The sequence below is a fragment of the Acartia tonsa genome, chromosome 8 (genome assembly GCF_053477335.1).
Source record: "Acartia tonsa isolate MP-2025a chromosome 8, ASM5347733v1, whole genome shotgun sequence".
Lineage (NCBI taxonomy): Eukaryota > Metazoa > Arthropoda > Copepoda > Calanoida > Acartiidae > Acartia > Acartia tonsa.
This window is the reverse complement of record NC_137267.1, coordinates 15,593,654-15,610,084: the sequence shown is the minus strand read 5'-3', so window position 1 is coordinate 15,610,084 and position 16,431 is coordinate 15,593,654. Positions and strand designations below refer to the sequence as shown.

Genomic DNA, 16,431 nt, shown 5'->3' with positions numbered 1-16,431 from the left:
AAAATATTCCTATAAATATTATCTTGCCTAAATTATCGATTATATTTGTAAGTTATAGACAGACTTACTGACATAAATTATATTAAGTCTGATGAAAAAAATTTAAGCCATGAATTCAAAGGAAAGAAAATTTCCTTAACAGCAAAGGACAAAAACAGCGAGGAACGGACTAGAGCAAATTACAGAAATAAAAAAAAAGCGTTGGGATGTGTATAGGTTTCAGGATACATTGAAATTTAAAATATTATAATCCAAAAAATTTATTTTTTTAACAGTTACGGACATAAAAGTATTACAGAGAAGCTTCACTAATAAAACTAACAAAATTATTATTTCAAAAATTTATTTTTAAAATATATCTAAAAAGTTTTTGATAAAATAAAATAGTGTAATAATTACTATCCATAAAACTAAAAGTAAATTTTAGTATGCCTTGCGGATAGGGCTGGGGCTAGATCCATATACAGCTGGTCCATAACCAATATTCTGGTAGACATAACTAGGATAATAATTTCCACTCATCAGATATCCTCCATAGGGAGAATTAGGAGCATTCCATTGTCCACCATAACCTCCATACACAGAGGAGCTGTAGCCTCCATAAACTGGAGCAGTGTATCCAGATCCTCCATAGGCGGGAGCAGAATATCCATAACCTCCATAAGAAGCAGGGGCAGTGTATCCATAACCTCCATAGGCTGCAGCTCCATAAGAAGAGGTGCTCAGAGGGTTGTGGGCATAAGAGTAGGCATGAGCGGGGGCAGCTTGGTACGCAGGGGCAGCATGGTAGGCGGGGGCAGCATGGCTATACACAGGGGTAGGAGCAGGGGCACTGTACTCATCAGTACTACGTCTGTAGCGCCTAAGAAATGAAAAAATGAAAACCTTGAAAACCTTATCTAAATATAACATTTAAAGTAGAAAGCTGGTTGAAAAAAAACACAATTAAATATATATGTACAACATTGTATACATTTATACCTATGGGCAGAAGAAATTAGTTTTTTAGTATATTAAAAAGTAGCAAAAAAGTCAAATATCTTAAATACAGGTACTTATCAAGCAGCTAAGTTTATAAGTTATACATTAGCTATACTAACAAGAACATACCTGTTACCATGTCCATAGCTGTGATAACCGTTTCCATGACTGTTGCTGTAGCTATTTCCATAGCCGTTACCATAGCTGCCATAACTGTTGTATCCATATCCACTGTTATAACCGCCATAGCCGTAATTGTCATGACGTCCATAGCCGCCATAACCACCATAGCCACCATAACCACCATAGCCGTAATTGTCATAACCTCCATAACCACCATAACCACCATAACCTCCATAACCTCCATAGCTGGGGGAATAGCTGCTATAACCACCATAGCCATCTCCATAGCCGCCATAGCTATAGTAATTTGCCTAAAAATATAAACATGGTTAATGTATATATTATTCAAATAAAATGCTCACAATTTTAGATCTAATATAAAATTGGAAAATTGAAGAATAAAAACGTGTGGACTAGTCAGAGACTAGGAAATGTAATTCTGACAAACAATTCTAGGTTAATTTCCCCCACAACCCCCTTCTCTTCAGTTTTATCAAAAACAAATTTTACGCAAACAAAATATTAAAATTTCGGCAATTTCAAATGGAAATATTAGCCAAAAAGCAGTCACTGATAACTAGTAAAGAATAAATAATTAGCAGACAATGAGGTTTTAGAATTATAACTCAGGAAGGGGGGGGGGGGGGGGGAAGTCTTCAGACGAAAAAAACATAGTAGAAAATAAAAGTATATAAAAAAAATTACTTATTGATATAAACATGATAGAAAATTCACTGAAATTGCTTAGATGACAATCTATTAATATTAAACGATAAATCAAATAATAAAATATCCGCGATATATAAAATTTAATTTCAAATAATAAAAGTTCTATTTAGCTTAAAATACTAACAAAATCTAGTGGATAAAAAGTTTAAACCTCTTAAAGACTAAAAATCAGAAATAGAGCCTAACACAATCACAGGATTTAAAAATTTAATTGAAGAACACAATCGATTAAACGATAAAATCAGGAAACTTTACTCTAAATAGCATAAACATAGTATATAAAGAGAGCAAAATATTAAAATCACCTGAACGGCAGCAGCTAACAAGAGAAGGGTAAATCCAAACTTCAACATGGTTCAATAGATAGTAAAATTAAACTATACCTTTTAACCCTATACAGGCCTATTTATACTAAAGTTACAACTGATTGTTATTATACACTGTACATAATGTTATAAATATTTGCAAATAATTACCATTTTATTTAATTTTTTTTTGGTTTAAAATAAACTATATAAAACAGCATTTTATCGTAGTTTTAATACATTTAAATTTTTTTTTCAAGCAAAAATCAATTATTTGTCATAAACTCTTGTTGGGGTTTAACAGGTTCTATTTATTAAACTTTGAAAAACCTTCCGTTTTTATCCCAAAGTGAAAAATTATTTTGAAGTTTTGGAATGTATAATTTTAATCTTTGTCCATTCGCTGGCTGACTAAAACTTATGCAATGTGCAAAAATAATGATACTTTCTAATTTCAAAATGTATTAAAAAAATTAACTAATGTATTATATCCCAGGGAGGGAGGGGATATTGGGTTGTTTTGTTACACTAGTCCCCAAACGTTTGATTATTCATTGGCTTAATAACCTTGGGGACATTTATTGAATTTTGATTGTTTTTTTTATTAGGTTGCCCAAATGTTTCAACCACTAATTGTAATCTTGAGATGAGGTAATTTTGTGTATAATGATAAGGGATTTGATCAATTTACAGGCCATTGTCTTATCCCTTTAGATATCTGATAATATTGTCAATTTTATACATTATTTTATATATTGGCTGTGATTTAAAGATCGCATAAAGCCGTGGCCACGCGCAGCCAATTTGATTTAAAGATCGCAATTAGGTTAGTGGCTGTACCTCTGGCAGCGGCAACGGCATCGGCTACACATTTAAAGATCCAGCTCTGGAAGGTAGTGAAACGATTAGGGGGTGAAAAAAAGGGGAAGTCAGTAATTTCTGATTTAGATTTAAAGGTGGGTGTTGACGGCCCTCTACGGCACACCATCGCTTTAAGGCCTAATAATTATTGTTGTTTAGCTATGTTTTAAATTTATTATTAAGCCCAACTGTAAGAATGGATCTTATGAATGGATATAGTATATACGTGGATGTATGGACAGGGGAAAATTTGTCAATTAATCTTGCAATTATGGACATAATTTATTGGCCAGTTTGTTCATCTAATAGGAGGGGAGGTTATGGGGTATAGGGGCTGGATGAATTGAATGGGTGGTATCGTTATTTTAGCCAGCTGCGAGCATTTCTTTATTAAAGTACATGAAAATCTGGTACAACATCCAGGTATCATTAAATCGATTATTGTATGCAAAAAAAATTAGCATATGAAATGACCCATATTCAAGGACATAAACGTCAGCCTGTCACTCAACATCTATACAAAACTGTTTCAAACGTGACTGCTTTGAGAGTAGAATATTACAATAGCTTTATAAAATAACAAGGATGACAATAATAAAAATGACAACAAATATCAACAGATTTTATTGGGTTTACTAATGCTTTAATAAAAAGTAGTTGTCTCTGAAGAGTGAAGTGTTCACCACAATCCACAAATGAAGTAATTATTTTAAAGTAGCTTCGCTACTAAACAAATTGTAATAACAGAAATGTTTATCTAGGAGGTAGGGAACATTGGGCTGTTTATTACACTAGTCCTCAAAGTTTTATAATAATGTTTTATTATTCGTTGACTCAACAACGTTGGGGACTTTATTTTGATTGGTTGGTTAATTAAGTTGAGTGTGTGAACATTTTAAACAACTAATTTTAATCTGCAGAAGGGTAATTTTGTTTTTTTGGGAAGTTCATAAGTTTATCGGCCATTGTCTTATCCCTGAATGTTTAGATATTAATAAAGGAGATAGAAAACGTTAAGTGTCGGTTTCCAGAAAGCTAATAAAAATATGTTTTATTACCATAACATTTAGATAAACAGACAGTAAAATTTCATTTTCATGGATTTTTAGGCTTTTAGCCATTCATGTTTTAGTAACAAAGCTACTCGATAAACAATTTAAAGCATTTTTGATGAAAATTCCTTTACTGATCCAAACCTTGTGTAAAGAAGCAGAAAAAAAGTAAAACAAGGTGTATCGTGAAGAAAACTAGCCTTAATCCATAAAAGACATAAATCTTAAAACAATCTAGCCTAAAACCATCACAGGACCTAAAGCTTTAATAAATGGAGTTATCAATCGGTTCAGTAGTTACTGAAATCTAACAGACAAACAAAAACGTTACAACTAGTTGCTTTATCCCAAGCCTTTAGGCGAGGGGGAAGGGGGGAACAAACTAAAACCACCATAAGTTAATTAGAAGGCTGCCCTGAAACGTACAGCCAATTCGAACCAGCATTTCTGAGATCTTAAGTTCAGACAAAAAAACTACTTATTTAATATTAGGATAGGATTAATTGGAAACTGACTAACTAATAAATGAAAGCAGTGAAAAAAAAAGACTAAGACATTTAGATTGTAAATAGAACAAAGTACCAGACAAACAAATATTTTTTGCTGCGATCCTTTGAACATAAAAATTGGTTTTCTTGTCTAAAGACAAACAGACGGAAATAATACATCCTTAATGAGCTGCCTTCATATTTATTTTATTGAGGTGTTTTTAGCGCGTTTACAACGGTAGTTTCCCTTAAAGTGCCGAGAAGAGCACAGAACCCCCTCCCTATATTTTGAAACAAATTGAAAAGAAGAGGAGGTAGTTTTACGTTTGGTTGTTTATTATTTTAGGACAGGTTAGGTTAGGTTATATTGGGTAATGAGTTGCCCAACAGGGTTAGGGCAAGGTATAGAAAAAACTCCCTACCGCCTTAACTAAATTTTTTTCCGGAATTAAGAGGGGGGGGGGGAGTTTAGTGCTCGATAGACACTATGATAAAAAGCACCTTTACAACTCGTGTTTGGTGGTATAAAAATATTAAATTATACGACAGGATCGCGCCTTTATGTCCAGGCATTTTTAAAACTCTAAATTCAAACTTGCTTCAGACTAGAGTATAACTTTTTATTGAAAGAGAAAAGCGAAGAAGCTTCAAATTATCTTAAGCACGTATAAATTAAAAACCACGCTTTAGTTTGTCAAATAGAAAAAGGATTTGTTACAATCCTAATGAAACAAAAAACGAGGGGGTTGTGAGCTTACGAGGTTGTCATAGTCAACAAAAGGGCTATAATTTACTTTTAGTGGGTTGGATACACCCCCCTATGTGTTCACATCCTTATATAATCCTTTAGATTCTTGGGGAGGGCGCAGGGAGTTAGAAAAATAGCCTAAAACCAACATTTATAAAGCTTCTATGAAAAATACAAGTAATTGGAACTTCCAATTTCGGAGATCATTAGCTTCAGACAAAAAAACTTAAACAACTTTATATTACAGGATGGATAAGATATAGTCATAAATCAAACATGAGCCTTTGTTAGGTAAATAGACGCGTAAAGCCCATAAATTTTTTTCACAATCCCATTACATTTAAGGGGTGTGATTTTTTTTATTTGACACTCCCATTGCTAATTTAGGGGGGTATAGATTCTTATGCACGCCTCTGCCTGAAATATATTGTTGATGACTTTATAAAGTGTTGATTCTCACCCTAAATAACAATAGAATGTGCTAGACTGAGTAGGAAAAAAATCCACGTACGTTTTTGAACATAATAAATTGCATCTAAATGGGATCGGATCTTTTAAATAATTCTTAAACCCATATAATAAAGTAAAAGGATCTCGCTCAGTGGCGTGCGAAGCACTTTGTCTAGGGGGGGGCATTTTGAAGATTTTGTAAAATTTTGCCCCCCCCCTAAATCAAAGTGCCCCGGGGGGGCACTTTGCTTTAGGGGGGGGCATTTTGATTATATATACTAATTTTAATTAAGGGCGTTTTAAGGGGTGGGATTATTTGATTATGGGCCTCCTAGTCATTATCCCTTCTTCCCCATCCCTTCCCCCATCCCTTTTTCCCATTTATATCCCCCACCTTTCCCCCCCCCCATCTCTTCCCCCCCCCCCCATCTCTTCTCCCCCATCCCTTCTCCCCACCCTGCAATGACCAAAGGGAAGGGAGCTAGAAAGCATCTTCGAAAAAATAGTACAGAAGATAAATTAACCTTTCCCCCCCCCCCCTCCACCACAAAACATTTTTAATGGGTGGAAGGGGATGTTATAAAATCTCAGCAGGAAGGATGAATAATCCCATTAAAAAAAATTGGGGGGGGGGAGGGGATAAAAACACATATTTTGGAAATAATTTACCAAAAATCAACCTAATACCTATGAAAAAATGATTTTAAATATTTCTTTATTGTATGACAACAAGGATGACAACATCTTTAAGTAGCAAAGCACAAAAATCATTAATAAGAATACAGACACGTAGATTTAAAGAGCATCTGTTGAAATAAATATATATTTTAGGTAGAAAAAGTCACAAATCCTTTTTCCTGTATGTTGTGTGATGACAGTCAAAGTAAATTACATACTGGATGCTCGAAACAGCGAAAAAAAATTTTTTTTTAATATTATAATCCACAAAAAAATTTATCGTACCATAAAAACCAAAGATATAATGAACTATGTAAAAAATAAAAAAAAATTACTTGTCCTTTCATTGTGATAAAAAGCCGAAACCATTTAGAAGGGCGCGAAGCGCAAATTTTTTTCTTCAAATATGCAGGGAGGGAGGGGTTTTTGGGCTATTTAGTACACTAGTCCCCAATATTTCATAGCAGAAACCATTTGCAAGGGCGCGAAGCGCAAATTTTTTTCTTCAAATATGCAGGGAGGGAGGGGTTTTTGGGCTATTTATTACACTAGTCCCCAATATTTCATAGCAGAAACCATTTGGAAGGGCGCGAAGCGCAAATTTTTTTCTTCAAATATGCAGGGATGGAGGGGTTTTTGGGCTATTTATTACACTAGTCCCCAATATTTCATAGCAGAAACCATTTGGAAGGGCGCGAAGCGCAAATTTTTTTCTTCAAATATGCAGGGAGGGAGGGGTTTTTGGGCTATTTATTACACTTGTCCCCAATATTTCATATAAAGATTTCTTATTCGTTGGCTCAACAACTTTGGGGACTTTAATGGAATTTTGATTGGTTGGTTAATTAAGTCGAGTTTCCATACATTTCATCCAATAATTGTAATCTATATAAGGGGTAATTTTTTGTATCATCATTGGGGATGTACAAAATTTCTTTGGTAAAAAGTTTATATTATACAAAATAAAATACTTCCTATAACCTGGTTTGTTATGTTCAGTGAAAAAAGGTTATAACCTAACTGTCTGGTTGGCGCTAAGCGCCAAAAATTTTTTTTTGGAGTATTTCTTGATCTTTTTTTTGGAAACTGGGATAGTTTTGCTTTTTGTAGGGTAGGGGGCAAAAAGGGGCATTTTTGTTGACCAGGGGGGGGCAAAATGGGGCATTTTTGTTGACCAGGGGGGGGCAAAATGGGGCATTTTTTAACATTTAGGGGGGGGGCAGGGGGGCGGTTGCTAGGGGGGGCAGAGGGGGGCGTTTTGGTCGCTAGGGGGGGGGCGATTGCCCCAAATGCCCCCTTCGGTTCGCACGCCACTGAATTCTCGCTAACCGCTGAAATATTATGTCAATTGCCAATGGAGACCTCTATTTCTAAAAATTAAAGTTGATTATAAACAGAGTTGGGGTGAGGTACCTTCTAGGGTAAAATATTTATTTTGTGTATGCTTTCCGTTGTTTCTAACTGTCATGTTTAATTGGGTAAAAAACGGAAGCAATTCTTCAGTTATTTACAAATAATGTATAATCATCAAAACTATACAAAAGTTTTTTAAGCCAAAAAATGGGCACAAAAAAGTTGCTTATTTGAATTCAATTTTTAGCTTTTGTTTTATGAAAATTCCTAAAGAGCAAAGATATGAGCGAAGTTTTAAAACCAAACGATAAAACAATCGAACATGGTAAATGTTATAACTTAATAAGCAGAATATAATTTTTATAATTTGTAATATAGGATATTGTATACTAGTAAGAACATAATAACATTTTTAGGACTTAATTATATTCTCTAAAAATATTTTACCTTGTTATCCTTGGAATCATTATTTAAAAACAAATAGATAGAATAATTATACCATGTATAATTGCTGCCAAAAATTGTTAAAAATCATCATATTTTAAATGAATGTACAGACATTATGGTTAAAATTATATAGTTGCTATGCAACAGGAATCATCGTACAACGTTTGAAACCGATAGGACAACTCTAACATGCTGAATTTAGACAAATTTTTGTAAAGTTGTTTTCTACAAGGAATTTTCAAAAGTACTATTCTGTATACAAAAGTTATTCAAGCATTTTTTGCTCATTGTATTTATTAAGTATAAAAAAGTTGTAGATTGTGATAAGTTTTTTATATTACCAATCTACATATCTTGTAAAATATCAAATAAGAAACATTTTTTGCAAGGATTGACAGCCGCGCGTCAGTCTCCTGTAAGTCGCAAAAAAAAACAATGTTTCACAACTTTGAAAATCATCTTATAAAACCTTTAGGCCTTTAAACAGGAAAAACTTTGCGTCCTATGCGCAGCTGCCGAACCATGATATTTTGTGTAGTGTCCATGCTTTTTATTTTGTGGGGGAGGGATTAACATCATTTACCCCCATCCGCCTTGGACTTCCTTGAGTGTTAGAATGGACTAGGATTCAAATGGGTTGAAAGATTACTTTAAACTAGTTTTATAACTAGAGCAATAAATGATACAGAAATTCACGGTTATGATAGGATAAATGTTTAGGGGGGTCTATTTTCTAATAAAAGGATATTGCCAGCTTTTTTATGATGGCATAACTGTGTGACATGTTTGTAATCTTTGAACGACAACATATTTAAACCATTAGGATATTGAACATGTCAAATAAATCTTTGTTTATATGATTAGAAACTAAACTATGACCAGAAACCAGGGAGGGAGTGGACATTGGGAAATTTATAATAACGTTTTTTATTTGTGGCTTAACATTTTTGGGGACTTTTGTTGAGTTTTGAATGGTTGGTTCATGAAGTTGTTTGTCCAAACGTTTCAACCACTTATTGTAATCTTCTACAAATGGGGTTATTTTGTGTATCATCAATGGGGATGTACATTGTACATCATTGTCTTATCCCTTTATATCTCTGCCAAAAACAAGGATGACAACATATAGAAGTAGCGAAGCGAGGAAATGAAAACAAATACTTTTGAAACAGTATGAAGAGTCAAACAAATAAAGTTTCGGAGTAAATAAAATTCATGGGTATCATAGCATTGCCGACGAACCGACAGACCAAGCTATTTATAGTTTAGGTATCGGAGTTTTTTTGTATGATATAATTATCCTATTTATCGGATCTTTAGAACAATGGTTCCTATGACAACAAGATACATTTTTAAGCGAATTATATCTATAATCAACCCCCAAAAAAGTGCTAATTTAAAATTTTGTTTTAACACTCTACAATTGTTCATGTTAGTTTGTTCTACCGTTTGAATTTGTTTTTTTATGTTGTTTGTTTTATAAGATTGGTTTTCAGAATACTTACTCCTAAAAGTTGAGGTAGCCATAATCTGTAATTGCCTTATTCAATGTCATGCTGGGATAAATAGATACCAAGCCATTAAATATATTTCAAGAATAGTATACACTAGGTTTAGAAACCAGCATGGTTGGAGATGGTAGTTTGAAAACGTTTACTACTACAGCCATAGTAATGTATAAGTGTTTTAAAAATCTTCAGAAAAAGTTTTCATTGCGCTTCGCACAAAATCTTATGGACGCACATGTTTTAAGAAGTGAGTGAGGGGACATTGGGCTGTTTATTACACTAGTCCCCAAAGTTTTAAAATATCGTATATCTTATTCGTTGACTTAACAACTTTGGGGACTTTTATTGAATTTAGAATTGGTTCATTAAAGTGTGCTCAAACGTTTCAACTACTAATTGTAACTTTGTGTATCTTCATTGGTAATGCACATCAATTTATTGGTAATTTTCTTATCCCTTTAGATGCCTGGAGTGAGTGTACAATACATGTTTTATCTCTACTTTTACAAATTTATTTTAATTTTATAACTTTAGTTTAAAATATCCATGGGACCAAACCAAACTACAGATTAATAAGTGTTCACTTAAATTTAAACATTTTGCCTGCTTGTCCGAATTTTATTATATTTGAGCGCAGCTACTCTACAATTTAGTTTAAATGTTTGTATAATGTTTAATTTACTACTTTTTTTTGGGGGGGGGGGGCGGTGGTATTCTTTTACAGGGCAAATTCTAACCTTAATAGAAATGTTTATAAACCATACTTAGACCAAAAAGAAGCTCCACTGTAGAGTATTGCTACATCGGTTCTGCAATTATAAAGATCCTAGGTACACACAGGTAGACTGACAAACATCCTGACACTTTTGTATGAGGTTAATATATTATTAAGATAGTGGATTAGCTCTTCTAGAATTTACACAGAGGCTTTGAATTTAAAGGAGTAGAGTGTGGACAAAAAATAGCCTAAAACAAGGACCTTGTGCATATAGCTCTCCTCTTAATGGACAACAACCCTGTATATCGGAAGTTTGAAAATGATTTTTTAAGATTTTACAAAAACTACACAAAGTTTTTTAACAAACAAGTAATGAAAACTGTTATTGAGTACTTGTATAATGTTCAGTCAAATGTCCCTCTCTGAAAGCTTCCCATAAAAGCACAAAATGTTTAAATTTACACCTATGAGCCTGTATATTCTTGATATAGTCACTTGCTGTGCGATTAGAAATGGACAATCGTATAGATTTGCAACAACCAAAATTATAATAAATATGTTTTGTCTGTTTTATTATCCTTAACTAATTTTATTTAGCCAAAGATTATTTGTTATAAAAGCAAAGTTTTCTTACATTTAGGGTGTGTCCTCTTAACTTCCAGATGTGATAGCTCTGATCTTAAATTTAGAGTTTATTTAGTGAAATTTTACATGAAGATTTCTGTAACAAAAAGAAATGCCTTCTGTGTATAAAGTCTTTATGCTTATACAGATTTATTTTCTACCTTCTAGTTTCTAAATTATAGAATTTATTAATATTCAGTGTATTAAAACCGGTTAATCATAAAATTAATAGCAGTTTTGTAAGCTTAGACCTTTGGCTTTATCTGTATAATTTTTCATTTCAATATCCACGGAAAACTGTGTATAATACGATGCGATGAATTCAATATTACCAATAAACTTCAATATAGCTTCAGGGCTGGTTAAGAATAAAGTAGAGCATGATATTTAGTAGATACAAAGATACTAACACCCTTAAGAACTGTTGTAGACAGACAACTCTTTGATTGCACGACTTTTGCACTAGATTTTAATGTACTCTAATAAAGTGATACTCGCAGCTGGCTGAAATAACGATACCCTCATACGATATACTCGTTTTATAATCACGATCTTCCACTTTTTACCTAAGAATTTTACATAGAAATGGGTAATTTTATTTATCATTTTTGGGATTCACATCAATATTTTTGTTGTGTTAATCCTTAAGATCCCTAATACAAACACTATGACCTTTCTGTATATTAACTTCGCTTCTAAAAACATATATGTGACGTTTTTTTTTTATTCAAACAGCATTCTTTGCAGATTTGGCTTTTTATGAAGGGTCTTAATCAGGGATAAAGGATAGGAAACCTGGCCATAAATTAGGTCTCAGCCTGGTTTTGAAAGGGATCATGCAACTTTTACCATTTGCCTAATTTAATGACCATACTGGCGGACGGCTCATATTGGCTACCGCTCTAAACCAATAGTGTTCTGTGATTTGGCGCCGCCAATTGGTGATTCATTGATACAAAACAAGCCCAAATCACAGATGGCGGAAATTTTAGAAGCAGACAATTCTAGAAAAAATAATGATTTCGTCTGCTACGAAAAAAAAAATATAAATGGTGTTAGATCACATTAGTTTAATTATTAAATCTGCTTAGAGTTAAACATTAAAAAAGGGCCATATAGAAAAAACAAAAATAACGGGATTATTTTTTTGGAAAGAAGGTAGCTACGAATTTTCATTTGGTAGTTTATAAATTAGATGTTGTATTTTGAATTTTAAAAATTTAGTACGGAATTGATACAACACCTTAACCCTAATTTTTGTACAATACAACACAGTACATTTCATTATAGTATCCAAAGAACTTGATAGAATGTTACCCAAGTGCATATTTATTTATTTATTTTGAATTTTAATTAGCAATGAAATTTCCAAATAAAATTTTTACTCATTAATAAAAATGCAAATAATACAAACTAAAATCTGTCTGAGGGAAACCCAACGATAGCTTTCTGACAGTTCAAATTACCAAAGTAAAAGATAAAAATTTTGGGAGAGAAAAAACTTCATTTTAACAAAAGCCATTAATATATAGGTTTATAAAAAGTTATGTTTTTTACTTTAAACTAGCTACCTGAATTTGATTCTATACTTTATCTACACACACACACACAGCTTTTTTATTAGCGTTTAGGACGAACCACTGCGTCATCCCAAAACTGGTTTATTAGGCCTAGGCTTGAAATAGGCCTGAAATAATATTTTTCTACGTTTCCCATCCCTTATCCCTGGTCTTAAGAGATTAAATTTTCAAGAGCACGAATTCTTATAGACAGCCTTTAGGCAACTAGGGATGTTTAATTTCAAGAAACACAATTTTGCTTTAATTTTTTCACTAGTAAAAATATGCTTTTCGTCAAAATTATAGAACCAGAATAATTTCGATTAAGGCCAATAAAAAATTATTGTGCAGATTCAGTAATAGTTATTTATCTCATCGTTATATAGACAACTTTCTGTGGATATTATTAGATATTCATGGAAAATAATCTGAATTTCGATGGTATGCATTAGTTTTCAGTATGACTGAGAACCTGTTCTAATCTGTTTTTATATATATTCCTTATAACACGTTAATATTTGTGCTTTTTTCCTCTCCACTATTTATGAATATAATTGTGCTAGTTAGAACTTGTAGTCTGAAGGATAAATACTTTGACAACTCTGCTGTTATGGATAAAAATGTGGATATTATGACAGGGGAATAATTGTCGTCAATTTTAGTTGCTAACATGGACATCATTCATTGGTCACTTCGTTAATCCAGTAGGAGGGAAGGGAATGGAGTTATTGGGTTGATCGTTATTTAGGCCAGCTACAAGTTTCACTTTATAAGAGTACATGATAATCTGGTGTAAGATCCATGTAATAATAAATCCATTTATTTCCGTTATTTAGGCCAGCTACAAGTTTCACTTTATAAGAGTACATGATAATCTGGTGTAAGATCCATGTAATAATAAATCCATTCCTACTTTAAACAACCTTGAATTTTGGCCTAATAGATTGAGTTTAATCCCGCAAAAGTTGACAAGTATTATCCTTTTTATTGCTCCCATCTTTCACATAACATTTCTTCAGGGAGGGAGGGAAAACGGGCTGTTTTTTACACTAGTCCCCAAAGTTTTATAACAACGTTTTCATATTTGTTGGTTCTACAACTTTGGGGACTTTCATTTAATTTGATTGGTTAGTTCATCAAGTTGAGTGTTCTACAGAAGGTGTAATTTTGTGTATCATTATTGGAGATGTACTTAAATTTGATATGATATGATATGATTTATTAGCAGTAAATTACAGATTAATTTTACAAATAATTTAATACATTTTAAATTACATCAATTTTTATAGATATATTTATTTACATTGACATAATTAGGGTAACTGTACTACAGGGCCTTTAAAGTCAATCTTGACTGTCCTTCGGCCCAATTTTTATTTAATTTTTTTTTATATAGTTACAAGTTTCACAAATGATATAAAATAATACTAGCTATTTACAGGGTATGGCATTAAACTAGCTAACTGGTTGCGATATTTAAATTATATTTAATTAAATTATTTTTCCACAGGGATAACACTTTCTCTCCCTGCATTGAAATGTTTTGTACTTTGATATACACTTATTTTTTACAAATTTTTTAACAGCTTTGGGTGAATTTAATGATCTCAGCTCACCTGCCCAACTATTCCAAATTTTCGGGATTTTTGCTGAAGGGAAAGTTTCATAAATTTTATAATTTGGCTTCTCGAATCTCTACTCTAAGACATTTTGATCTAGTATTTTGCAATGGTGTTAGAAAATTAAGCATACATTTGGGAAGTTTGTTTTCTAAATATTTAGAGACAAATTCAACTACCATTGCATCCCTTAGGTCAAAAGTGTTAAGAATATCTAGTTTTCCCATCAGGGGCTCGGCATGCACATTGTACTTAGCATTTAAAACATTTCTTACAGCTTTCTTCTGTAGGTTATGAATTTTTGTGATATGCTCATCCTTTGCTGCACCCCAAACTATTAAGCCATACTCTGTGTGGGGCTAGCAAGGCTGTTGTAGATTGTTTTTAAATTTATTTTAATTTATTGGCCATTGGCCTATCCCTTTACATCCCTGACATTTCCTAGTCTGGGGTTTCTGCAAAACAGGCGAAATTTTAAAAAAATGAAATAGTGCAGCTACTCTACAATTAGGATGCTATGTCGATAATTCATAATTTTGCAAACTTCTATTTATATATTTGACTGAGCCTAAAACGTTTTCGCTCCTTAACAACATTCTACTCTTCAGGGAGGGAGGGAAAATGGATTGTAAATTATACTAGTACCCAAAGTTTTATAAGCACTCAATATCATTAGTTGACCTAAAACTTTGGTAACTTACATTTAATCTTGAATAGTTGGAATTTAGTGGATGTGAAACAACAAATTATTGTCCATTGTCTTATCTCTAAAGATCCCTGCATACATGTAATAATTGAAATATTCCTTGTGATGATTCCCATAAAGTTATACTACAAATCAAGCTATATCGAATATTGTCCCTCAGTCCCTTAATATTAAACCATGTTGAATGGTTTAAAGGATAAGTGGCCATAAAAATAAGATGTTTCATATAGATAATTACCAGTTAAAGCCATGGCAAATATTAGAAGTATTATTCATAGATTGTCTTGTATAATACTACCGGCTACGCCCTTAAAAGCCTCTTAGGACCTTTAAGGTTTGGGGGGGGGGGGGTTGTTTACACCCCCATTTACAAATTAAGTTTTTTAATTAAAAATTTTAGGATGGAGGCATTTTAGGGAAGGGTTGAGATACCATCCCCCAAAATAATTAAAAAACTTCTCTGAACCTATAAGAGGGTTTACTGCATAGGAGAACCATATCGGTTCAGCAGTTAGACTAATGAGATGCTTTGCTACATACAAAAAAGTTTACAACTTTATATAATAGGATATATAAGTCTTAAAGAAAATATTTTTATAATCTTTCTTAAGAATCTTTGAAATCTATGGTGTGCAAAAATTTGAGGGGTAGTCGACACTAGCTCTAATGTGAAAAGGTTAAATAGCCAGTCTAATAAAAGAATAGTAATTCTGTGATTACTTCATTAAACCATTCAAACCTAAATTTTAATAGGGACTTATTATAATAGGGAGTTTCATTGTCTGCTGTTAAGATCTCTAACCACTGAACCGATTGAGAAACCTTTTTTAGGTTAGACTCCGAGTTATTTTATTTCTAAATTCAAAACTTGGTATGGTTATGGCTATTTTTCTGCCCCTATAATCTAGGAGTGTAGCCGCTAGTAGGTGTCTGATTTTTTTCTATTAATATTTTTTTATTGTTGCGCTACTAAACTGGACTTGATTAATCTCGCGAGATGTCAAATTTACAAGTTTGTCACTTGACCAACAAACACAAAGAAGAAAAAACAAGACCGAAGACGGCCATAACACGCAAAGACTGAAATAAATAGTATCTGATTATTAATATGAAATAACTTCACTGAACAATTTAATTGTTGTCGCATTATGAACAAAGTTTCATAAAGACATTATCAAGATATTTTTAAAAATTACCTCAAATAGGTGTTATTTTATATTTTCCCTGATTTCAACATATAACATATAAAAATCCAAATATTACGTCCATAAACAATGAAGACATTAAATTCAATGCACTTTAGAGCGACATACAGACATTGTAAGGGATCTCAAGCTTCATAGAACAAGCTTTGTGTGGTAAAAATGAATCCAAAACTCATTTGAGAATTGGCAGATTTAACTCACAAGCATCAATTTCATTTGTAATTTGACTTTTTACTTTTGCATGGCCAAATATTCAAAGTATGTTTATAAAAGTCTT

General features: G+C 32.7%; 1 protein-coding gene across 1 annotated transcript in view; it reads right to left on the bottom strand.

The window, feature by feature from the left end:
- Positions 1 to 326: 326 nt before the first annotated feature.
- The window catches only part of LOC145326100 (uncharacterized), a gene marked incomplete in the record, with an annotated part of 253,565 nt that continues 237,460 nt past the window's right edge, over positions 327 to 16,431 (bottom strand). The window contains 1 exon segment of the mRNA XM_080169209.1: positions 327 to 603. Coding sequence (XP_080025335.1) covers positions 424 to 603 — 180 coding nt within the window.